Source organism: Euprymna scolopes, chromosome 38 (genome assembly GCF_053919585.1).
Source record: "Euprymna scolopes isolate OS-2025 chromosome 38, ASM5391958v1, whole genome shotgun sequence".
Lineage (NCBI taxonomy): Eukaryota > Metazoa > Mollusca > Cephalopoda > Sepiida > Sepiolidae > Euprymna > Euprymna scolopes.
In genome coordinates, this window is record NC_136519.1 from 81346276 (window position 1) to 81371676 (window position 25401).

A 25401-nucleotide genomic window follows, 5' to 3' on the forward strand; every position below is an offset into this window, starting at 1 on the left:
ATATGTACGTTAGATCAATAAAGCTGGGATGTGAGTCATTGAGAACTTTTCTTTTGCGACATGCCTTCTTCGGCCCACAGGACTCGAAAAGGGTGTTGTTAAGAAAAGTTTTGGGGTGCTTTTCAGAGCAGGCGTCTCTTTAGCTTTGTCCCCGTCTCTTTAGCTTTTAGCTTTTTTTTAGTAGAAGTTTCTAACTTGGCCTAGGCTTACTATTTTCACATATACTTGTTACTTTTGGAGTTTTAAACGATTTTCATTGGTTGAAAATATTTTGAGTTCACACGTTTCTATGAAAACTTTCTCGCTTTGCAGAGTTAGGAAAAAAGCGAATCACAACGAATTGGAGAAGAAAACAGAGTAGTAATTAGAGCAGTTCGTAGTAAATGAATCAATTTAATACTCACGGTTATTGGAGATCGATATTTCAAAGTAGTTTGGATCGATTGAGAAGTTTAAAAGTTTCGTTTTGATAGCCCCAATGTATGCTGTCTTGATTGATGGAACTTGATGAAGCCCGTCAAACGCAATACGCAGTTCAGCGATGGTAGTGCCTTCCCTAAATAAATAAATGGGGAAAATAAATTGACGCTTCTGGGCATAACACTATTGGATACACTAAATAAAATTCTAATTTTAGAAAATACATAATTTTTATGGTGATTAAAAATCAGACTGTGTCTGCAACATAACGAAATCTATAAAAAATGAATTTTAGCGCCAAACACTATTACGCAGTTTAGTGTCACGTGGAAACTCGTATAAATTCCAAATACTGCAAACAATGATCAAGTATGCTAGATCTATTTTTTTTTTTTTTTTTTTACAAAAAATCATAGATACTAGCAGTCCAACATGTTTTATTTTGAAATGGCGGATTTTAATTGAAAGCAAGGAAATCAAGGTGTTATATTGTCTCTATAATAAAGGGTTGAGTGCTTGTTGCGTCATCTCTAATAATGGATTAGAAGAGATGACGTGTTATATTATATATTTATGTTGTATCATAAAGGGAGTCGTGTGTGAGTGACATGTATTTTCAGAACCTTCCTCTGCTTCTTCGATGTTGGACCATCTGGAAATTTCTCGTCCTGGAGGGAGACTTGATACCTGTTTTTGGATGAAGATTCAATCACTCCAAGACAAGGAATAGGTTCTATCGTTTATTTCACTTTTCCCAGAAGTCCTGCAGAAGTTGGAAAGTGAAATCGGCCTGTGTGGGTTCTTCTTCTACACACGTTAGCGTTCGTCCCACCCCCCAGTGAAGAGCAGGAGACAATGGGAAGCCGTCCGTTGTCTTCTGAGTCCAAATCAAATCTCAACGATTCAGTAACCTGATCACATGACTCACACGCAATCAAATCAGCTGATCTTTTACTTCCGGTCAACGTGTCTACACTATAATTTCACTCTCCCCCACCCTCTCTCTCTCTCGCTCTCTCTCTCTCTCTCTATTCCTTAACAAAGGGAGATAAGCCAGTGTGTCATACACAAAGAACTGTCTCACATAAAAGCACCAAACAAAACTCGATAAATTTTTATTTTTATTTGTAATTATTTTTCTACTGGATCTATTTTTTTTTTTTTAGTAATTTTTTTTTAATTTATAGTAATTCCGACATGACAAGTAAGTACGAAATAGTGTTTTGCCGGAAATGTCTAGTTTCATTCGAAATGCATCTGCATGTATTATGTATTCATTGATGTATATGTTATCACCGTAAGCTGAAGTAGCTTTTAATGTGGACTCATCTTGCATCAAAACAGTTTTAATGATGTGCGAGCCTTTCCTAGTCTCACACAAACACACAATCACATTTCAAGCTATATTACTTGTCATATACATACGCGCACACAAACATACGCGCCCACGTCCACACACGTACACATATTCACGTTCGCGTACATACACTCACATTCACGTGTATATACACACACGCTAACGTATACACATGTACTCACACACGCGCACACGTACGCACACCGGAAACAAGTATAAAACAAAGAGCAATAACCGGCTTCTTCCTTTTAGGACCAGCTCTCGGGCTGAGAGGTTCGACGAACCGTCGCCTCCCTTTCGGGAGACGCGTACCTCACACCACTTGCTACTATGTGGGACAAAAAGCTAACAGACCGTACGTTAACATTCTCACTCTATCTACTACTGGTCCCTGAGAACACCTTTGCGTAGCTGACTGCTAACTGACGTCAACTCTCTATCCTCTTCTTTGTCTACACGCTGGACTATCATTCCAATCTCCACTACATCACTCATTCCTCTTCCCACGCGTGAACAAACGATAGTGAGATGAACACACATTTCCTTTTCTTTCTACAACACCAGTCCCGCAACGAACGATGGTTACACCCGCGCGGACATGAACACATGTTATATCTAAAACATTCATTCTTTCAACCGTAAATAAACGACGCTTATCTTAACCATCAATTGAGTTTTTTCCCTTCAATTCCATTCGTTTCATTATTTTCTTGTAGCGAGCTAGGGTATTTTATATCCTGGTCCACAACAATGATCGATCGAGAAGTCTAAAGGTTTCGTTTTGATTGTTCCAATGTATACTCGTAGCTGTTATTATTAAGGGTGCTACGTTCAGGTCGAAATCCGAGTGTTACACCTCCAGCCGCTGTGATCATGACAATAGACATTTGTTTGAAAACCCATCCTTCATGATGAAGCACTAACATCCGTAAAAACGTTTTCCGGAAAACAATCTAACAATTGTTTTATTATTATTTAAGTTCTAAGAAACAAGCTTTGTTCTAAGAATTTGTTTACGTTTGACTTGAAGACAACCAATTTGTAGTCAAATGGAAAACAAGCAAACAGAAGAGAGTCCCACAGGCGTGCAGTTCTAAGAAACAAGCTTTGTTCATGAAATCTACGTTTTGGTAAAGATAAAGAGTGGGGAAAATTATTGACAGTGGTTTCAGCTAGACGAGTGTTTTCCGTGAAATTTCGGCGAGGGGGGACCATAGATTGGAGCACAGACGAGCACATGCCATGGAAATAACGATAAAGCAGAGACAAGCTTGCAACGTCTCTTCTGTGGGAAAGAGGTTGTAGGGAAGAGAAAAGGGCATCACCACTAAACTACGAAGTCTATTTTGAATTCTGTCAAGGCAGGATAAGCTGCTTCTAGCAGCTACTGCCTAGATGTGGCAACAGTACTTTTTCTTTGGACATACTTTGCTTTTATATAGATAGAGAATTGTACCAGCAGCGATATATCTGCTGGAGCGGTAGAAGGATCCCACCATTTTTCCAATGACCTTGACAACAGACTTGATGTACATGTTCCGAAATGCGCTTTCTCAGTTTATAACTGTTAAATCTACTTTCTCACTGATCCAATATATATACACTCTGACAACGAGTAAAACACAACGCAAATGATATATACTATAATATATTTGTCAAACTTGCTTTCTCTCTGACCGACTGCCCCGCTTTCTCTTTGTGACGTTATAAACGCTATTTTCCCATTGGAATGCTTAATATTTCACATTGTCTATTGTTTTCAATAAAATAAATACGTTCCGACATTTGAAAAGACTACCGCAGAAACAACAAATAGACTTCTACTGATTCTATGCTCCAACAACAACATGGTCAAAAAAGAAAAAAAGAAAGAAAGTCATACTGATGATGAAGTATATCTTCGAAATATATTTTTAAATTTCAATATAAATTTCAAACAAAATAAATATCTGTTTATTTTGTAATAATGCGTTGGCTTCAAACGTATCTAATACGTAATTATTTTATTCAAACTCAACCAGTGCTTTAATTCATGGAACACAGACCCTAACATTTAATTTTCATTTTGTTTTCATCAATCGTCAAAACTGAAGTTTCAATAAGCATCAAAAAGTGTAACACCCCTGACAACAGAAAATAGTACCTTCATGATTACTGCCCTTGATCTTCCTGTGATAATTAACAAGAGGCTGGGTTTCAAGCAATGAAAGCAAAACAAATAAAAAAACAACAAAAAAAACAACAACAAAAAAACGCAGATTTTAACTTACCTGATTCCCAGAAATTCTGACTGTAAGTAACCTTTCAATTGCAGAAAAATCTTTGAAACCTGAAAAATTGAATACATCCATATATATATATATATATATATATATATATATATATATATAAAAGTGAAAGTGTCTGTTTGTGTGTGTGTCTGTGTCTGTGTACATTTCCCTACGCAATAACTCTGTCAATTTTAAGCCTACAGATTCGAAATTTTATATACAGGGTACTGAGATTTGGGAAAATGGATGCGATTCGTTTTCGGACAGAAATTTGGCGATTAAGGGGTCAAAGTTCAACGATTTGACCTTTGAGACCTCTACTAAACTCCTTCTACAATTTTGGGTCTAAACACGTGAAATTTTAGATATAGGTTACTTGGATATGGATCTAACTTAATAACTTTATTTGAGCCCTAAACCATAAATGGGTCAATGTTTAAAAAAACCATAAAAGCCCTAAACCATAAAGGGGACAATGTTAAAAAAATTGACAGGTTTTTTTTTTGTTTTGTTCAGCATACACCTCAAAACACCCGGGGCAACGCCGGGCTGAAATGCTAGTATATATATAAAAGTGGAAGTGTCTGTGTGTGTGTGTCTGTGTGTGTGTGTCTGTGTGTGTGTGCACTTGCCTACACAATAACTCTGTCAATTTTAAGCCTAAAGATCCGAAACTTATATACAGGGTACTGAGATTTGGGAAAATCGATGTGATTGATTTTCGGAGAGAAGCTTGGCGATTAAGGGGTCAAAGTTCAACGATTTGACCTTTGAGACCTCTACCAAACCCCTTACACAATTTTGGGTCTAAACACGTGAAATTTTAGATATGGATTCCTTGGACATGGATCTAACTTAATAACTTTATTTGAGCCTCAAACAATAAATGTTAAGGGGGTCATAATAGTTTAAAAAAATTGACCGTCTTTTTTTTTTTTTTTTTTTTTTGCTCAGCATACACCTCAAAACACCCGGGCAACGCCGGGCTGAAATGTTAGTGTATATATATATATATATATATATATATATATATATATATATATATATATATATATATATATAACAGGGTTATTAGGTTTTTTTGTGTATTGATATTCACATTAAAAACCTTTTTCCTATTTATTTAGTTATTTATTTGCTTCCCCACTGAACAAATCAGGCACAAGGCCGTTTTTTAATGTGGAGACTGAGGGGGGGGGACCAGTCTCCCCCCCCCCCCCGAGAGGGAACTGCATAGTGACAATTGGTATGAAGGGTTTCCCCTACATTGACCAAAACTGATTGCTCAAGAGCAATAGTCTGATATGTGGGGTTGCCCCCACAGATTACTTTGATTGTTGCTGCTGCCGGAACAGATATTACACTTTGATAACAATATAAGATCTTGGCCAACAAGAAAAAAGGCGAACCTTTGTTCTGTTTATTTAAAAAGGAAATACAACTTTGTTATATATGGGTCGTGGAATTGCATTCATCTGCAAAACATCTATCTAACTTGCATATTTTTTTAAACGTTCATTTTAATTAATTCCCTATTTTTTTTTTTTCGGCTTTCTTTTCGGATGATCATCTTTATTTAACTATTACGTGTAATTATATTCATGCAGATATTCTACATGATTTATACTTGCGTAATATTTGCGTAAAGAGGTTATAGTAAACACAAACCTCTTTCTATATATATATATATATATATATATATATATATATATATATATATGTGTGTGTGTATATATATATATATGTATATATATGTATATGTATATATATGTATATGTATGTGTATATATATATATATGTATGTGTATATATATATATTTGTTTAAAAAATTTTGCCTATATATATTTTGTATATATATATGTGTGTGCGTATATATATATATATATATGTATATGTATATATATATGTGTGTATGCGTATATATATTTGTTTAAAAATTTTGCCTATCAAACTCCTCACTTGGTTTTTGATCTACAGATATGAAACTTCATATTAGTCATAACTCCCTGTCACCATTTAAATTATGTTTTTGTTCTTTTTATTTATTTATTTCCTTTGTTTGTTTGTTTCCATGTTGGCGGTGCCGGGCGGTGTGGGTGTCCAAGAGAGATCTGAACTGTAACAAGTATGGTTTGAGCGTAATGACCACGTTACGCATATAGACAAACCAGATTTGTCAAAATAGATTGCTACAAACTTTAATAGTTGGCAGCGTTACACCACAATGTATTAAACATGAAAGGGTAGAACCATATGTAAAGAACAAATGTATGAATATAAGAAATAAGGTTTAAAAGCATTTATAAAATAAATATGTAAAACTTAGATTTTCACATTTTTTTTTTTTTTTTACACGGTGGTCACCACTGATCAAGGCCCGGAAGCCACTCAGGGATAAGGGTTATTGCAAGTACAGTACGTTATTGTGGAGATTTAATGAAGTGTTTACTTAAGAGGGCGGTTCATTAGGAATTTGTTAACGTTGGACTTAAAGACATCCAAGTTGTAGTCAGGTGGGAAGCAGGCAGACGGAACAGAGTTCCACAGGCGTTTAAGAAGCAACCAATTTTTAATGACTTTATAAAGGACGCTGAATTGAAGATGCTGTGCCAAGCATGCGCGAAAGCACACAGGCCTACCTGCGATGAAAAGCGAATCCGAGACTTTTCGATTACAAATCAAGTCCACTAATGAACTACACCCATCTTACCCCAGAGTGGCGATTTGGTTTCGCCCAACGGTTATAAAAAGAACAAGCCGATAAGTGATTTGCTGGTTTTGAAATACATTTCTTTAATAACGTGTCTCGTGTTATTCGATTGTTGTATCGTGGCGTGTCGATTCGGCGAGATTGTTCGGTTCTGCTTGGGAACGTGTGTGTCGGTTCAACGGTATTTGTTTGTAGTGTGGCATGTCGATTCGGCGGTGGTATTCAGAATTGCGTGGACGAATTTGTTAAGGACGGTGTCGTCACACTTGAAAACAAATATATATATATATATATATATATATATATATATATATATATATATATATATATATACTAGCAATGGGTGCCCGGCGTTGCCCGGGTGTTTGGAAGTGTATGCTAAGCAAAAAATAAAACAAAAACAACAAAAAAACGGTAAATTTTTTAAACTTTGACCCCTATTATGACCTCTTAACATGCATTGTTTTTGGGCGCAAATGAAGTTATTAAGTTAGATCCATGTCAAAGGAACCTATATCTAAAATTTCAAGTGTTTAGACCCAAAATTGTCGGAGGAGTTTGGTAGAGTTCTCAAAGCTCAAATCGTTGAACTTTGACCCCTTAACAGCCAAATTTCTGTCCGAAAACCGATCACATCGACTTTACAAATCTCAGTACCCTGTATATCAAATTTCGAGTCTGTAGACTAAACATTGAGAGAGTTATTGCGTAGGAAAATGTACACAGGCACACAGACAGACAGACAGACAGAGAGACAGACACGTTCACTTTTGTAGATATACTAGCATGGGTGCCCAGCATTGCCCGGGCGTTTTGAGGTGTATGCTGAGCAAAAAAGAAAAAGAAAACGGTCAATTTTTTTAAACTTTGACCCCTATTATAACTCCTTAAAATTTATTGTTTAGGGCTCAAATCAAGTTATTAAGTTAAATCCACGTCCAAGGAATCTATATCTAAAATTTCAAGTGTTTAGACCCAAAATTGTCGGAGGAGTTTGGTAGAGTTCTCAAAGGTCAAATCGTTGAACTTTGACCCCTTAATCGCCAAACTTCTGTCCGAAAACCAATCGCATCCATTTTCCCAAATCTCAGTACCCTGTATATAAAATTTCGAATCTTTAGGCTTAAAATTGACAGAGTTATTGCGTGTCCCTCGTGTAGCGATAGATGAATAGACAGGCAGGAATAACCAGGGAGGTATTAGGCTAAGACAGGAAGATAAATAGATGCGAAATGATATAGGCTGAAATAGATAGATAGATAGATAGATAGATAGATAGATAGATAAGGCTGAGTTGCATAGACAAATAGACAGAAAAAATAAGTCCTGGGACGGATAGATAGGAATATATAGATTGAAATATATTGATACGAAATAATATAGGTTAAAATAGATAGATATATAGATATGTAGGTAGGAATAGGCTGAGATGCACATACAGATAGAAAATTGAAACAAATATGTATGTGTGTGTACATAGGAAGGAATAGACTGATATATATATATATATATATATATATATATATATATATATATATATATATATATATATATATAACTAGATACATAAATGAAATACATAAATAAAATAGATAGGAAGGAAGGAAAGAATTGGTTAAGATAAATAGATAGAAATACATTGTTGAGATAGTAGATGGATAGAAAACGAAATATGCTGAGATAGATACATACATAGATAAGAAGGAATCAGTTGAAATAAATATGAATTAAAAGAAGTTGTGTTTGAAGGCTATATCAATGCAATTCGTAGGGAACATCGATGACACGTTATTATTGAAAATTTCCTCTAATATTCTCATTATTCTTTTGTGTACTAACTCGTGTCCACTGTGTTTCCTACGCACCGCATTGACATAGCCTTCAAACACAACTCCTTGCATACTACACACAAAGCTTCATACAAACTACAACATCCTTCTCTATGAATTAAAAGTTTTTTCCGCTCACAGAATCAGTAAATTTCTTGGAAAATTCCTGATATTCCTTTGACTTTGTATTGTTTAAAGAATGCATCTTTGAAACTTTGGTCATTTTGAATGAAACGGTCACTTTCTGGATTAGATCATCTGGAAGAAAGAAAAAAAGGTGCAATGATGGCAAAATTCTATGAAATCAATTTGGAACGAATTTCAAGGTTTCATCTACTGACCGGCCCGAAAGTCTTGTTATGCGTTTGTCTGCTTATGTCAATGTTCCAATATTCATCTATTATATAAAGCTCACCTGTCTGTTTAAATGTATGTATGTATGTATGTATGTATGTATGTATGTATGTATGCATGTATGCCTGCCTAAAACTTTCGATTGAGGCGACGAAGTTTCACGAGACGGTATCGTTTTGAAGCGCGACCCTTCGGACGATAAATATCGAAACATTTGCTAAAAACATTTTTCCTCACCCTCAACTGAGCACTTTTTCGCCGATATTTCCGAAAGTCATCCCCTCTTTTCCCAGGATAAAATATTATATTTTCTAGATGTATATCTTTGTGGTCTTGCTTTTTGGTAATTTTCAGTAAAATCTAATGGTGGGAAAATATTCTGTGGCCTGCAATGTGCTATTTTGTTTGTTCATTTTTGGTTAAAAATCACCATTTTTCACCGCTTTTGCCCTCCCCCCCCCCGGGGGACAAAACCAAATTTTTCCCAGGATGAAATATTTTGTTTTCTTGATGTATATTGATGAATCTTGCGTTTGGATTATTTTCAGCAAAATCTTATGGTTGGAAAAGATTCCATACCATGAAATATGCTAAGTTTGTTTTTTGTACAGTAGTCAATGGGAAAATGTAGTAATCGGTAGTAGTGTACATTTGGTAAATTGGATTACTTAAATGGACGATTTATCAAGAATTTGTTTACGTTTAACTTGAAGACAACAAAATTGTAGTCAGATGGAAAACAAGCAAACAGAAGAGAGTCCCACAGGCGTGCAGTTCTAAGAAACAAGCTTTGTTCATGAAATCTACGTTTTGGTAAAGAAAGAGTGGGGGAAGTTATTGACAGTGGTTTCGGCTAGACATGTATTCTTCGTGATAGTTTGGCGAGAGGGGACCATAGATTGGAGCTCAGACGAGCACATGCCATAAAGCAGAGACAAGCTTGCAACATCTCTTCTATGGGAAAGAGGTTGCAGGGAAAAGAAAAGGCCATCCCCCACTAAGCTACGAAGTCTATTTTGAACTCTATCAAGGCAGGATAACCTGCTTCTAGCAGCTCCTGTCTAGATGTGGCAACAGTACTCCATCTTTGGAGTATTTTGCTTTTATATAGATAGAGAATTGCATCAGCAGTGATATATCTACTGGAGCGGTAGAAGGACCCCACCATTTTTCCAATGACAACAGACTTGATGTACATGTTCCAAAATGCGCTTTCTCAGTTTATAACTGTTAAATCTACTTTCTCACTGATCCAAGACATATACACTCTGACAACGAGTAAAACACAACGTAAATGATATATACAATAATATATTTGTCAAACTTGCTTTCTCTTTTTCCCATTGGAATGCTTAACATTTCACATTGTCTATTGTTTCAATCCTATGACTGATATCCTCTCACATACTTCTGGGTCAAATTCATTCCATTAGACAATGGTACAAAATCACGCATGGAATCCAGCTGCATGTGTGCAACCTCTCGAATGTTTCTCTTCCCGGGCTCGTCTGCCAATATCGAACAATTTCAGAATCTGATAAAGACTTTTATAAAATCGGAAGCTTCTTTCATTATTTAAGATAAATAAATAATATATTTTATTAAAACATACGCCGTTATTTGGCTTTCTAATTGATATACTATAATGCAAATACAACACAATATTTTTCTTGTTAACAATATCGGCTACCCCCCCCCCCCCAAAAAAAAAATTAACAAAGATTAGACCATTCTTGTAATGATCCGGTCCCTGTTGATTTTGCTGTGAAAGTTCAGTTCTGTGCAGTTCTAGGAGGTCCACCCTCCCAGGTGTTGCCTTCTCTCTTTGAAAAGAGGCTAGTTTATAGCTAATCGCCTGAGGCGTACTTACTGGGGAATGCCGACAAAACTGCCTGACCACTTTGTGCAGGTTAGAGCTCCCCGCCTCTAGGGCGCTGACTTCTCAACCCAACTTTCCGACCCTTGTGTCTAAGTTTTTCAGTGAGGTGAAAATAAATTCTACTTACCGTTTAAGATTAGTTTCAAAGGATACACTCGGTGTCCAGGAGGTGATGCGGTGTCTCGAATGTCAATCGTCATATTATAAACGAGAAGATGTAAAGGAATGTCCGTTTTTGCATATATTGCTTTGGTTGAGTTCGCTTCAAACATTTGAACTGGAATAGAAAACATGTCTATTAATTGTGAAGAGTTTTATAACAAATCTGAAATTTAGAAATATCCCAAACCAGGTAATCATAATGTTAAGAAACGATGGGAGTGGGCAGGGAGAGGACCCCCTGTTAAGTGTTGAGACATTATGTTGAACAAAGATGGCGGTAGTTAATCAAATTATTGATTAACCACTGCCATCTTTGTTCAACCTTTAACAGGGGGGTCCTCTCCCTGCCCACTCCCATCTCTTCTTAACATTGTGATTACCTGGTTTTGGATATTTCTAAATTTTAGATTTGTTATAAAACTATCGGCGAAGAATCAATGCAGTCACGATCTCGAGTGTTGAGTAATTTTTAGTAACAAAGATGGCGGCGAAGAATCAATGCAGTCATGATTCAGTCATTTCAAGGCAGAGGTTGACAGCGAACTGAATTGAATCCAAAATTCGATATTTTTTTATAATAAGGTTGGAGGCTTCTGATTAGTTGATTGTCCTAACCGTAAGTTATAAGTAAGATCATCGAAATCATGGGGATCATATCCTCATTGGCAATCAAAAACATTTTAACACCCCCTAAAAGGAGGGGCAGCCTGAGAGCAGGAGTTAAAAAAAAAATCACGTTATTTCCAACTGAGAGCAGTTTTATCATTCCCAGCCTGTCAAAACCGACAGGAATAGACGCAGGTCGCATCGATCCTGATTAGTCTTGCAAGAGGACAGGGATATTGGGCAAGAGTGGTCAAATTCAGCCTATCATCATATGTAAATCGTATCTCTCTCCTCAAATTCATGCACTTAACGTACTTTACCAGATGAGTTGATATTTGATGAGTACATCAACTAATATATAACTTAGTTTGTCGAGAATCACAAAAAATAAAAAATCGCTGAGAGGTCAACTTAGGTCAACTTGATTAGGTTGCTTAGTTGGTGTAAATGTACTAGAAACAGATATGCACATGTTTCAAAGAGAGAGGGTGATAGAGAAGGCATCGCGAGGAAGGAGAACGCGTTTGCGTGCTTAAGTAAAATGGGCGGACAAACTGTGATTAAGCAGCAATTATACATCTCTCTCTTGTTCACCCCCACTGGATGTGATTTAGAACGAAGATCTAGCTGAATAAATGTTCTCTGTCTTCTATCGGTTTTGTATAGTGCATAAATAACAAGCTCTGATTTTAGAATGGCAAATTCTCGTTCTGGAAGAATCATGCAGAATTGCGTACAGGGAGAACAACTAGGAACGCACAAGGTTGAGAACGCAGCATCGTGACCTGTTGAGTCAAAATTGTACAGTATGTGTTGTTCTTTGTTTGTTACTTTTCTTTTTTTCTATAAAATTAATGCATTTATTTTTTTCTTTTAAAAAAATATCCGATTTTAGAAACTTTTTTCTTTTTTAAGTTAACCGATTAACGTGTTATTTTATATAAATATGAATATTAGTGCGAACGCTAATGAAGCAATTTTTATAAATATGAATATTAGTGCGAACATTAATGAAGCAATATTTCCCTCAATTTTTATACTCGTAATAATAATAATAATAATAATAATAATAATAATAATAATAATAATAATAATAATAATAATAATAATCTTTTAAATGGTAAAAAAGTTAGGATGATAATATTAAATGAAATTACAGTTACATCGTGTTACCTATGGGGAATTAAATCTGTGGCGCGCATTGAAGGTACCTACTATATATATATATATATATATATATATATATATATATATATATATATATATATATATATATATATATATATAACTACTTCATTTAATCACAAAAATTAATATACGAAAGTATAAATTTATGCGTAAACTTTAAACATTTACTTCAACGGTACTCAATACATAGGTAGAGCTAGGTAGTAAGTATATGGCGATTAAGCTACACAGAATATGCCGCGTTTCATCCATGCTAGGATTCATCAGGCTTATGCGAGAATTTTGTGGTTGTCTCACGTTTTTATATATGCATCTTCTATTGAGTTTTTAGTTAGCCAATCAGCTTTCTAGTTTCCACTGCACCCTTCCTAATCAGCCAATGAACAAGCACTTACAGGACAAAGACCCAGTTGACCTCCGGTTGACCTGTTCCTTTGTGCGTGTGTGTGTGTGTGCTATTTTGGCGAGGAGCATAGATATCTAGTGTCCTGAATTATTTTAAATCTAGGTTAAATGTTTTTTTATCAGTTAATATATATATATATATATATGTGTGTGTGTGTGTGTGTGTGTGTGTGTGTGTGTGTGTGTGTGTGTGTGTGTGCGTGTGTGATAGTTTATGTATATGTATGTTTATTTATTTTTATTTGTCTATTTTCTATTGTTATTGTTAGTTTTAAAATTATTTTTTATCTCTATACTAGAGTAGATTTTATCCTGTGAACACAGTTGTTCGATATCTCTCCTAAAGTTTAATAGACGTTGGGGTTCTTTAAAGTATAGAATAGCAAATTTTTCATGAAGGCATAATCTACATGGATCGTCTTGCAAAAAAAAATACTAGGAACTCAAGGAAAGCGGACGTTCGCCGGTAGTCGAATGGAAAATAGTAAGACAAGCAAACACATGTAGAGACATAGATGATCCATGTAGATTATGCCTTCATGAAAAATTACAACTGTGTTCGCAGGATAAAATTTAATCTAGGATACAGATACAAAATAATTGTAAAAATAACAAATACAATAGAAAATAAACAAATAAAAATAAATAAATAAACACATATACATAAACTATCACACACACATATATATATATATACACTAGCAAAACAAATAAAAAAACACAAAACATTTAACCTAGATTTAAAATAGGTCAGGACACTAGATATCTACGCTCCTCGCCAAAATAGCACACACAAAGGAGCGGGTCAACCGGAGGTCAACAGGGACTTTGACCTGTAAGTGCCTGCTCATTGGCTGATTAGAAAGGGGCGGTAGAAACTAGAGAGCTGATTGGCTAACTAAAAACTCAATAGAGTATTCATTGGCTATATATATATATATATATATATATATATATAATATTAATATTAAAATGTGAAAAATATTTGAAGCTATCAACATAAAATCTTAGCAACCTACAATTAATAATAATATGTATTTAATCAGTAATAATATTTTAAAATATTCGACGTAATATTACTCTTATCCAGTCATCCTATTTCTGACAGAGTTAACGTTCCTTCCAGCACACTGGGATCTAATTGTCAACAAATAATTTGCAAAAGATAGGTTCAGCCGTTTCAGAACCTATAAGATAGGAAATCACCCACACACAAAGTGACTTTTATATGCTAGTAGATATATGCAGTTGTGTGTATGTGACGTGTGTGTGTGTGTGTGTGTGTGTGTGTGTGTGTGTGTGTGTGTGTGTGTGTGTGTGTGTGTGTGTGTGTGTGTGTGTTTACTTAAGATGTGACTTACTGGCGTAATTTGGATCTGGTTTGATGGAGATGGAAATTTGAGTATTCTCCTCTATGACATCCGGGTCAGTGCAATTGAGAGTGACAATTTGTTTCCCCTTGGCGATTGGGTGCATCAAGTGGATGACATCGGGAAAGTTGCACGAAGGTGGTTCATTCTCGTCTATAATGTGAATGACCACAACGATTGTGCAGTGACCAACACGATTGCTTGCCTGGAGGATGAAAAAAAAATATATGGTAAAATAGTCCCCAAAATTGAGTGTTTTTATTAGCCCTAAAAAGGCCCCTGGGGTGCACCCAAGAGTTATCACGAAGTATAGACAAACAAAATTATATAGAAATCGGTGAGTTAAAACTTTTCAGAAAGTTTTATAAAAATCCAAGGCATCAGTTTTTTTTGTTTTTTTTAATAAGCACAAAAGTGTTAATTTTAGCAATTTTAACCCGAAAGGCACCCTTAGGCGGAGAGGGGGGGAGGCAACCGGAGTTTTCCCGGAAAATCGGTTCTGTTACATTTTTACTCATATCATGTTTAATGTTTGTACAAATTTTCAAAAAAATTCCAAAGTGTAGTTATTGAGAAAAGTGCAGACAGACAACCGACGAACAGACGAACAGACAAGGGTGAATTTACAGGTCCACCCTCCTTTTGTCAGGGGGACAAAAAACAAATCTGAAATCTGTCAGAAAAAGTAAAATAACACACAAACGTAGATTCTATCACCAAACTGGTCCTAAATATTTTATCCGTGCTATCAAAAAAAAGATCCGGGTTTGTATTACTGTACACATAGATTCGAAAAAGTTGTCAAAAAACAAATATATAACAAATAAATGTTATCAAAGGCAAGATAAGTTACTTTTCTGCCAAACTGGGTATATTTTTCGTGTTTTTATTCAATGTAACATATTTATTCAGCTCGAAAAACATACAGTGTTTACCGATGTATTCGAAAAGTCAAGATGGCGTCTCGCACCCTCTTTAACACCGTAAGTTTGGGAAAAGGTGTTATAAATAAAAAACTATACAAAATACTATTAAAAACCCGCCGAATATATGTCAACCTATGTCACGGTAACATATATTGAGCGAGTTTTTAACAGTATTTTATCCGGTTTTTTATTTATAACATCTTTTCCCAAACTTACCGTGTTAAAAAGAGAATCGGACGCCATCTTGAATGTTCCAATACATTGGTAAACACTGTATGGTTTTTGAGCTGAATAAACATGTTACATTGAATAAAAACACGAAAAATATATCCAGTTTGGTAGAAATGTAACTTATCTTGCCTTTGATAACATTTATTTGTTATATATTTGTTTTTTGACAACTTTTTCGAATCTATGTGTACAGTAATACAAACCCAACGATCCCATATGAAAAAAGTCCGAAAACTTATTAAAGGCACTTCGTATTTATTTATTTATTTGTGGACTGTTATCCTCATCTTCATAGTTGTTGAATCACCACGTTTCAGCCAACTCATCCTCTGGCCTTCTTCAGGCTAAGTCTCGTAACTGTATCCCCAGTAATTACGGCCTTCCATAGTTGTTGTTGTTTCATCGCGCTTTTTTTTTTTTGACCAACTAGACCTCTGGCCTGTTTTTGGGTAGTACTGAAATTATCTAATACAGACTACTTTCTTATTGTTTGGAACAAAAAATAATAATATTTGGAAAAGAAATGATCCAGTTAAAAAATATGTAAAAACAGTAAAAGGCAACGTAGGTAACTATTCACCATGTTGCCTTATATTGTACGAGGATAATTCCAGAACTAAAGCTTCCTAACTTTTTTTTTTAAACTCCAAACGTCAAAGAGTTACAAACAAACGACCTTTGATGCTACAGGATTTATTTTTCTACCTAATCACCTCTATTCTTAATGCAATTTTTTCCAGCGATGAATGATGGCTGTGCATGGACGTCTGGAGCGTTCTTTGTCATACGAGGCCATTCCAAAAGTAAACCTTCTTATTTTTCAAACTCAAGATGTTGAAGAGTTACGGTACCATTATTTATGTATGTGGTACCAATAAAACGAGCAATTTTTTATGCTTCAGAATTTCATTTTCTACATTGTCACCACCATTCTCAATGCACTTTTGCCAGCGATGATGGCTGTGCATAGGCGTTTGGAGTGCGCTTTGTCATACACGCGTAGTTCCAAAAGTAAAGCCTTGTAAATAATCGCTGTTATCTCATATGAATAAGACACAACACAAATACTAACTTGAATGATTATTTTATTAAGTTAGTTAAACACTGCGAAGCATTGGTAAGATACATTATGTAGCAGTTTTTATAAACGCGTGCGTACTGGACTTAGTCGCATGAACTCTCTGACTGTAGTAGTTATAAAGGACACCCACACCTACCCTCGTCTCTCTGGACGATGGCAGGCGGTGGGGTACGAGTCAGCAAGCAGGACCACCCGGCGAGAGGAAAGGCCAAAGAATCAGAATTGTCTCTTTTTCACTGTAGGGAAAGGAAGGTTTAATATAATGCAAAAGGGAATGGTAGTAGTAATTTTGCTTTTGTGGCCTAAATCTTTGGTCAGTACAGCCTCATACTTTTTAAAACTCAAAACGTTGAAGAATTATGAAGATGGGAGTGATACTATTACATCGAGCGACTTTATTGGCTTAGAATTTATTTTTTCTGTAACGTCGCAGGGACAAACAAAGGAAATAAATAAGTATCCAAATAGGATTTTCTTTCTCCTCGTCACGAAACCGGCTAAAATGTCGCCAGCTTCTGCTCCACTTCATGCCGGTTGTAGACAGCCATTTCTTATATGTCTATCTTTTTTCGACCACACTCTTTCTTCTCCCGATCACGTGGTGTCCTTTTTCCCCCTTTTCCTTCTCTTGTAAGTTAACGCACTCTTCCTAATTTGCATACGTGCCTTTTTCTCGGCTACTGCTGCTAATATCCTCGAAAGCCAGGTATCTTACAGATCCTGTTGCTGCTTTCCCACGCACTCATACGCGTCCTGTTACATTTCTACATAGTCACCACAATTCTCAATTCACTATTACTAAGAATTCAACGAAGCATCTTTGCATCTGACGCATGTCCATGACAGGGACTGCTTCCTCAGAGTCCTACACCGTTAATATCTGCAACAGAGCGATGAAACTTTCAGGTCATGAATGCATAAGTTTAATCATAATAACAATACAATTTGCAACCCCTTTGATACATTTGGGCGGAATCAAAAAATAGGAGGCATTATTTTTGGAAGCCCTCTTTATATTTCAAAGTTCATAATAATCACTTCGTTAGTTTAGTAATGAATGCGATAAATACAATGATCTAGATATGCACACGTTCCTGACTTTGCGCATAGAAAGTAAAATAAATAAACGTAAGGTATTTTTAACTCACAAGAATGTTTAGGGTAATGTCCATATTGTCTAGTTGGTCAATCGGATTGCGAATGTGGAGATCTCCATCCTGGCTAAGGTAAAAATTTTGAAACCACTGGACCGGACCTGTTTTAGGACAAAATAAGATGTATATATATATATATATATATATATATATATATATATATATATATATATATATATATATATATATATATATATATAGTTCTGAAAAAGAATCTTTGTTCATGGAATCTGCATTTAGATTTTGGCACGGATAAAGACTGGGGGAAATCATATATAGTGGTTGTAGCTAGTAGAGTGTTTTTGTGAAAGTTTAGCAAGATGGACCATAGATTGGAGTTCAGTCGATCACATGCCATGAAAATAACGATATATATATATATATATATACATATATATATATATATATATATATATATATATATATATATGAAGGGAATGTGCAGAGAATGGAGTGACTTACTAAAATGTAGTTGTTGTCGATTGAGGATTTCCTCTGACCACCAAAGGCGATTGACTCTTACTTCAAAGTATCAGTAGAGATGATAAACAAGTTAATTCTTATAAAATCTTCTTTTTTTTAACTTGTGGGTCACCACTTATCAAGGTTCGAAGATTACTCGAGGATAAGGATTAATGAATGTAAGGTGGTAGTGTAGCAATCGTTAATGGTGTAAATTAGATATGATTTTATCATTTATGGAGACAGCTCAACAAGAACGTGTTTACATTAGATTTGAAGGCTACTATGCTGTATTTAATCAGGAAGCAGACCAGTGGAACAGTTCCACAAGCGGGAAGTTCTGGAAAATAAGCTTTGTTCATGGAATCTGCATTTAGATTTCGGCACGGATAAAGACTGGGGGAAATCGTATATAGTGGTTGTAGCTAGTTGAGTGTTTTTGTGAAAGTTTGGCAAGGGGGAATCATAGATTGGAGTTCAGTCGAGCACTTGCCAAGTGCTCGTCTGTGCTCCAATCTATGGTCCCCACTGGCTTGACTTTAATAAAAACACTTATCTAGCTGAAACCACTATCAATAATTTCCCCCACACTTTATCTGTGCATAAACACCTAAACGTAGATTACATGAACAAAGCTTCTTTCTTAGAACTGCACGTCTGTGGAACTCTGTTCCGTGTTCCTGCTTTCTAACTGACTACAATATGGTTGTCTTCTAGGCCAATGTGAACAATTTCTGGGTGAGCCATCCCCTTAAGTAATCCAATTTACCAAATTTCCATTACAAATGATTACAAGATGTTCACTTTGACTACTGTCCACGCATTATCCCTTATCCTCGAGTGGCCTCCGGGCCTTGATAAGTGGTGATTCCTTTGTGAACAAAAAAAAAAGATTCTGACCCAGAAAACAACAATTCTTCCCTCTTTGTCAGAAAAATCGCTATTGGAATGTGAGGACTAAAGGACAAAATCAGGGAAGCGAGAGTAATGGGCTGCTGAAAGTAAACGCAACATCCACTTTCTACTCTCGTTAGATTATAACATTGGGTCGAGTTAATAAGAAACCGTTGGGATAAATGTTCGATCATATTTTCTTCTTACAGTTTCATAATCCCTTCTTTATTTTTCTTGTTTACCAATGCTTTTCAACGTGCTGCCATATACGTAAATATTTTTTTTTTTGATAAATAAAGAATAAGAAATGAAAAATAAAAAAAAAGAAACTTACGAAGGATGGTTAGTCGAAGTGTTCCACTGTCTGGTGGGTTGTCTACTTTAACACGTCCCACAATTGAGTGTTTTCGTGCCAATTCGCTGACGGTGAAGAAATCAATGTTTGAATCACAGACTGGCGGTTTTGGTAAGTGGAGGCGAATGAGCAGAGAATGTTTCACGGCCATACGATAGTTTTCCACGGTGATATTTAGCTGAAAGAGAGCGAAACAAAGTTTTGCATAAAGAGACGACATCATCATCATCATCATCATCATCATCATCATCATCATCATCATCATCATCACCACTACCACCACCACCACCATCATCATCATCGTCATCATCATCATCATCATCATCATCATCACCACCACCATCATCATCACCATCATCATCACCACCACCACCATCATCATCATCATCATCATCATCATCATCATCATCATCATCACCACTACCACCACCACCACCATCATCATCATCACCACTACCACCACCACCACCATCATCGTCATCATCATCATCATCATCATCATCATCATCATCATCATCATCATCATCATCATCATCACCACCACCACCACCACCATCATCATCATCATCATCATCATCATCATCATCATCATCATCATCACCACCACCATCATCATCATCATCATCATCATCAGCAGCAGCAGCAGCAGCATCATCATCATCATCATCATCATCATCATCATCATCATCATCATCATCATCATCATCATCTCCAGAAAATCAAAGAAAAATATCCAAACTACACATACATCTATACAGATGGGTTTAACAAAATAACGCAACAGCCAATACTCAACAATCAATCAACCCCCTCCCTTCCCCCCCAAAAAAAATAAACATCAATTTTCAGTGCCGAAATATATGCTCTAATCCTAGCTCTCAATCTAGCCTCCAATAACAAAAAAAATCCAAATTTATAATCCTTTCAGACTCTCAATCTACTCTAAAAGCTGTTAATAAAACGATGGACGACAACTAATCGCAAAATTACTTCAGATAATTAAGCAATAAAAAAGAAATCATTTTCTGCTGGATACCAAGCCATTCCGGTATTAAAGATAACGAATTAGCAGATTCAGCAGCAAAAACCGCTTTAAATCTCCCAATCGATGCAAATTATAAAATTCCATACACAGATCTAAAACATCATGATCCTGTACCTCTATAAGGCAACCATTCGCCCATGTATGGAGTATTGCTGTCATATTTGGGCTGGTGCATCGGCTACTAGTCTCTCGCTCCTTGACAAGGTTCAAAAGAGAGTCGCAAATCTGACAGGCCCTAAACTGGCATCTAAGCTTCAGCCTCTGTCCCATCGACGAAACGTTGCATCCCTCTGCCTGTTCTACAAGTGTTTTAATGGTGAATGCTCTGATGAACTGCAAGCACTTGTGCCCCTACTGACATGCAGAAGTTCAAGTGCAACGTGAACCAACATCTTGCTGCCCAAATCCCTACATAGTACCCCAGTAGTTGTTTCCCCTGATAGTAGCCCCCTACACCAAAGTGACAATGTGCCTTGTTTGGGATGAAAATGTAAAAAAAAAAAAAAAAAAAAAAAAAAAAGACCTATCAACGCATACACACCAGAGAAATGGCAAACTTACTGGAATGAACACCCTCACAACAAACTTCCGACAATTAAAAAAACCGGAACAAAATACGAATACGAATACGAAACTAAACAGAAAAAAAGTAAAACTAACAAGAATAAAAATAGGCCATACACACTTAACCCACTCATATCTCCTAAAAAAAAGAAAGCCAACCCATCTGTATACCTTGTCAAACATCATTCACAATCAAACATATTAATTGAATGCCCTGATTTTGTAACAGCAAGAAATCATTTCTACAAACAAAACAATATTAAAGAATTATTCGATAAAAAAGATCTTCATATCATACTCTTATATCTGAAAAAAAAATTGGCCTTTATAATCTTTTTTTTTAAAGAACCCTTATATAACAGCTCCCTGAACCCACAGACACTCGGCATAAAATAACCCAAAGGATTGGTATGCCGTAAACCCCAACAAAACAAGCAAAACAAACAAACAAACAAACTAACAAACATCATCATTTTGCAACCACAGTCGAGATGATGGAGTTCAGTAAACTGCACCATCATTTCATATGAGTGTTAATGTGTTGCACACGCCACCATTACACACATTGGAAAGCAGGAGGACTTAATCTTCCACCTGTCCTAAATGGTCACCCATATGGCCCTGGCCAGGCTCAGCGTTGCTTACCTTTGGTGATTTGATGAAAACCGGTGTGTCACCGTGATTATGCCGCACATAAGTCGCTCATGAGGCAGCATACCTCCGCCTGACAAAGTAAAAACGACCCAAAGTCTTACTGTAACAGAGCGCGGGCGCGCGTATGCAAATGCATACGAAATGCGAAATGACGTCACTGTGAGGAAAAAGACTACAAAAAGGAAAGAGAGCACGTTAGAGTGGACGATCATGTGAGAGACATAACGAGTCATGCGTGTCGGAAGAATGAGGAAATAAATGTTATTATAACGGGAAAAAGTGAGTTGAAGTTCCCCCCCCCTAATATTGGTCTCCTTTGCGATGTAGACTACTATGTGTGCAATGTTACATTATCTGTGCCTTACTTGTCCATCTATAATATAAGTATCACATTTCTGCATGTATGTATGTGCGTATGTATGTATGTACGTATGTATGTATGTGTATATTTGTGTGTGTATATGTGTATTGGTGTAGAGAGGGCTCCCGTAAGCCATGGTGAAGGCAACCTTTCTAGGAGAAGCAAATCTCTAATTTAAAAAACCATAAAGCGGAAGACCAGTACCCGCATTAAGCTGGTCTGCAGTTTAATTTGTTGTTGGCTATCTTGCTCTTGCTTGTTGCTGGATCTCAACATTTTGAACCGAGAGAGAGACTTAGCTGTCGTACAAAGCTAAGACTCTGTAACATCATATTTGTATAGATACTCCCTCAGACATTTGGAATCATGGATTTTAAATGTCTGAGGGAGTGGCACTTGTCTGACAAGACGTTCCAATCATCATGTATGTATGTGTGCCATAAACTTTTGACAGAGGCGACAGATTTTCACAAGATTGGTATCGTTTTGAAGCTCGACCCTTCGGATGACAAGTATCGAAAAATTGGCTAAAAGCATAAATTCCTTCACTCTCAACTGGACACTTTTCTACAAGGAGGGGTCTTTTTTTGCCGTTAAATAGCGTTATGTAAAAAAGGGAACATTCGAAAGAAACAGAGCAAATAAAGAAGAACATTGTCTACCAAGAGATGTTGGACTGAAGGCATAAATCAAAGATTGTTTTCTACAACATGATTTTATTATTTGTATTGAACTGTGTAGCACAATATTATTTTCTGAGTATTTATTACTATTTATTAATTTATTTCATTTAGTTAGTTCTATATTTCAAATAAAATGAACAGTATTTTCATACAAATGATAATAAACTTAGAGGAGAGAAAGAAAAAAGAGAGAAAGAAGTGGTTGGCTGAGACAATAGCATCTCACGTCTATTCGGCTCGGTTATCAGCAACCCGGAAACTGAACCGCTTCCTTGTGTGCAAAAAAAAAAAAAAAAAAAAATGAGAACAAGTTACATGATTCCTTCATCCTTTTACGCCCCCTTCACTATTTAGCACTTCATTTTGAATTACCGTGTATTTTAGTTATTTTTATCCTGGACCCTCAAAATCAACAGAGATTAGACCATTTATGTAATGATCCGGTCCCTGTTGACTTTGGTAGTTTAGTTTTGTACAGTTCTAGGTAGTCTGCCCTCCAAGGCCTTGCCTTCTCTCCTTGAGAAAGGGTTAGTTTTTTGCTAATCGCCTGAGGTGCCCTTGCCAGGGAATGCCGACGAGGCTGGTTAGGCAATTTATTGCAGTGGGAGATAAATATGTACCTTCAGTTACCTTGTAGTTGTAAGCAGCCTAAAAAGCGAAACCATTTCGTGCGTGACAGTCAAGTGATTTATGACTTTTGCTTTTAGACTCCCTCTCCGTTTTGAACTTCCCCAGATCTAACGTGTGTGTGTGGGGGTGTGTTCTTCTTTTAAATCGTCAAGTGGATATTGTGATTGTTTCTTCAAACTCACCCGTGTACATCTTCCTCGTTTCATTATATATGCAAGTCTTATATACAGTTGATATACACTTATACAGTCGGGTGTGCATACACGCGGTCGAGCTCCTTTAAGACCCTTATGCTGTGTATCTACTCACTGTAGTCCTATGCGCGCGCGAATGTGTGCATATATACGTGTTAAGAGTTCACTATACCTTTTTAGGTATCTCTGGTATCTCGTGTCTCTGGGAATGCGATTCTTCCCGCCACTGGTCGATGAGCTGTAAAAAGCATCTAAGACGAAAACACGATATTGATTTTCTGGCAATGATCTCTTTATTTCGTCCACAAGTTAACCAGGGAAACCCTCGCATAGTTGACTCAATCTTTTTTTTTTTTTTTTTTGCATTTCCGTCGACGCATCTTTCCTCTGACGCTTCTGGCCTCGAAACTAACTAAGTCTACGAAACTTCGACCCTAATCGACTGTCTACTCCCCCAAAATCTCTGACTCTCCCCAAATCCCCATGTGCGTTTCTATTTATATCAGGATTTATGTGTGAGGGGGTCATAAGCCCCTAGTTAACCAGCCGGCACCTTAAACGCATTGACTCACTTGTTATCACGAAAGTGCATGCTCTGTCAACGGAAGTCACTGAGGCTATGTCACTGGTAATTCCTTGACCTTTCTGCACCGACACAAATAAGTTGGGTTCAACTCAGTACTGCGTATATCGCTTTACTGACACACAGCACTCCTTTCACTATCCAACATTTCATAGCAAACGTTTTAATTTTTAATTACCTTGTAGTGTCCTTGTGTGTTCTTCACAAAACAGAAGCGGCATTTTCCTTCTAAGCAGGTGAAATTCTTGAGATTGAGTTGAGTGAAGTTTTCCGAAAACTGATACACCAAATGCTGTGTGTCAGTTTTGCCAGGATCTCTGCAATTCATTATGACAGCTGCGCATCGAAGGGAAGAGTCACTGCTTGAGTAGGACCCATTGTACTTTGGCGTGCAGATGGCACTCACGTTTCCTGAAATACAGAGTGTATTCAAAATATTGATAATTGTTATATTTGCATAAAGTCATATGAGTAATTCTTGAACACTGGAAACGTCGCTTGTCACATAAGTTGCGAACTTATTCACATTCAAATACGAGAGAGAGAGAGAGAGAGAGAGAGAGAGAGAGAGATGGGACGGAGAGAAAAAGAGAGGTGGCTGTGCGTAAGCGGTACTATTAAAACGATCGCCATTTTCTGCTCCAAAATTTATTTTTTCTACATAGTAACCACCATTCTCAAAGCACTTTTGCCAACGATAAACAATGGATGTGCATGGTTGTCCGGATCGCGCTTTGTCATACGAGGGGCATTCTAAAAGTAAAGCCTCCCATTTTTTCAAATCAAAAAGTTGAAGACCTGCGAAGACAGAAGTAATACCATCAGAACGAGCGACATTTATTTTTCTACCTATACCCACCACTATTATCAATGCACTTTTGCCAGGAATTTAATGACGCATCTCTGCTTCTGATGCACGTCCATGGCAAGGGTTGCTTTCTTAGAATCTCACACCGTCAATATCTCCAACAGAGAGATGAAAGTTATATATATATAAGTTATGAAAATATATAGTAAGTTATGAAAATATATA

General features: G+C 36.4%; 1 protein-coding gene across 1 annotated transcript in view; it reads right to left on the bottom strand.

Annotated features, from left to right (window-relative positions):
- The window catches only part of LOC145263218 (uncharacterized), a 198280-nt gene that overhangs the window by 117258 nt on the left and 55621 nt on the right, over window positions 1–25401 (bottom strand). The window contains exons 9-16 of the mRNA XM_080120302.1: window positions 24547–24779; window positions 19634–19832; window positions 17938–18044; window positions 14543–14756; window positions 10948–11097; window positions 8727–8845; window positions 4048–4106; window positions 405–556 (exon numbers count right to left, since the gene is read on the bottom strand). Coding sequence (XP_079976428.1) covers window positions 405–556; window positions 4048–4106; window positions 8727–8845; window positions 10948–11097; window positions 14543–14756; window positions 17938–18044; window positions 19634–19832; window positions 24547–24779 — 1233 coding nt within the window. The remainder of the gene's footprint in view (window positions 1–404; window positions 557–4047; window positions 4107–8726; window positions 8846–10947; window positions 11098–14542; window positions 14757–17937; window positions 18045–19633; window positions 19833–24546; window positions 24780–25401) is intronic.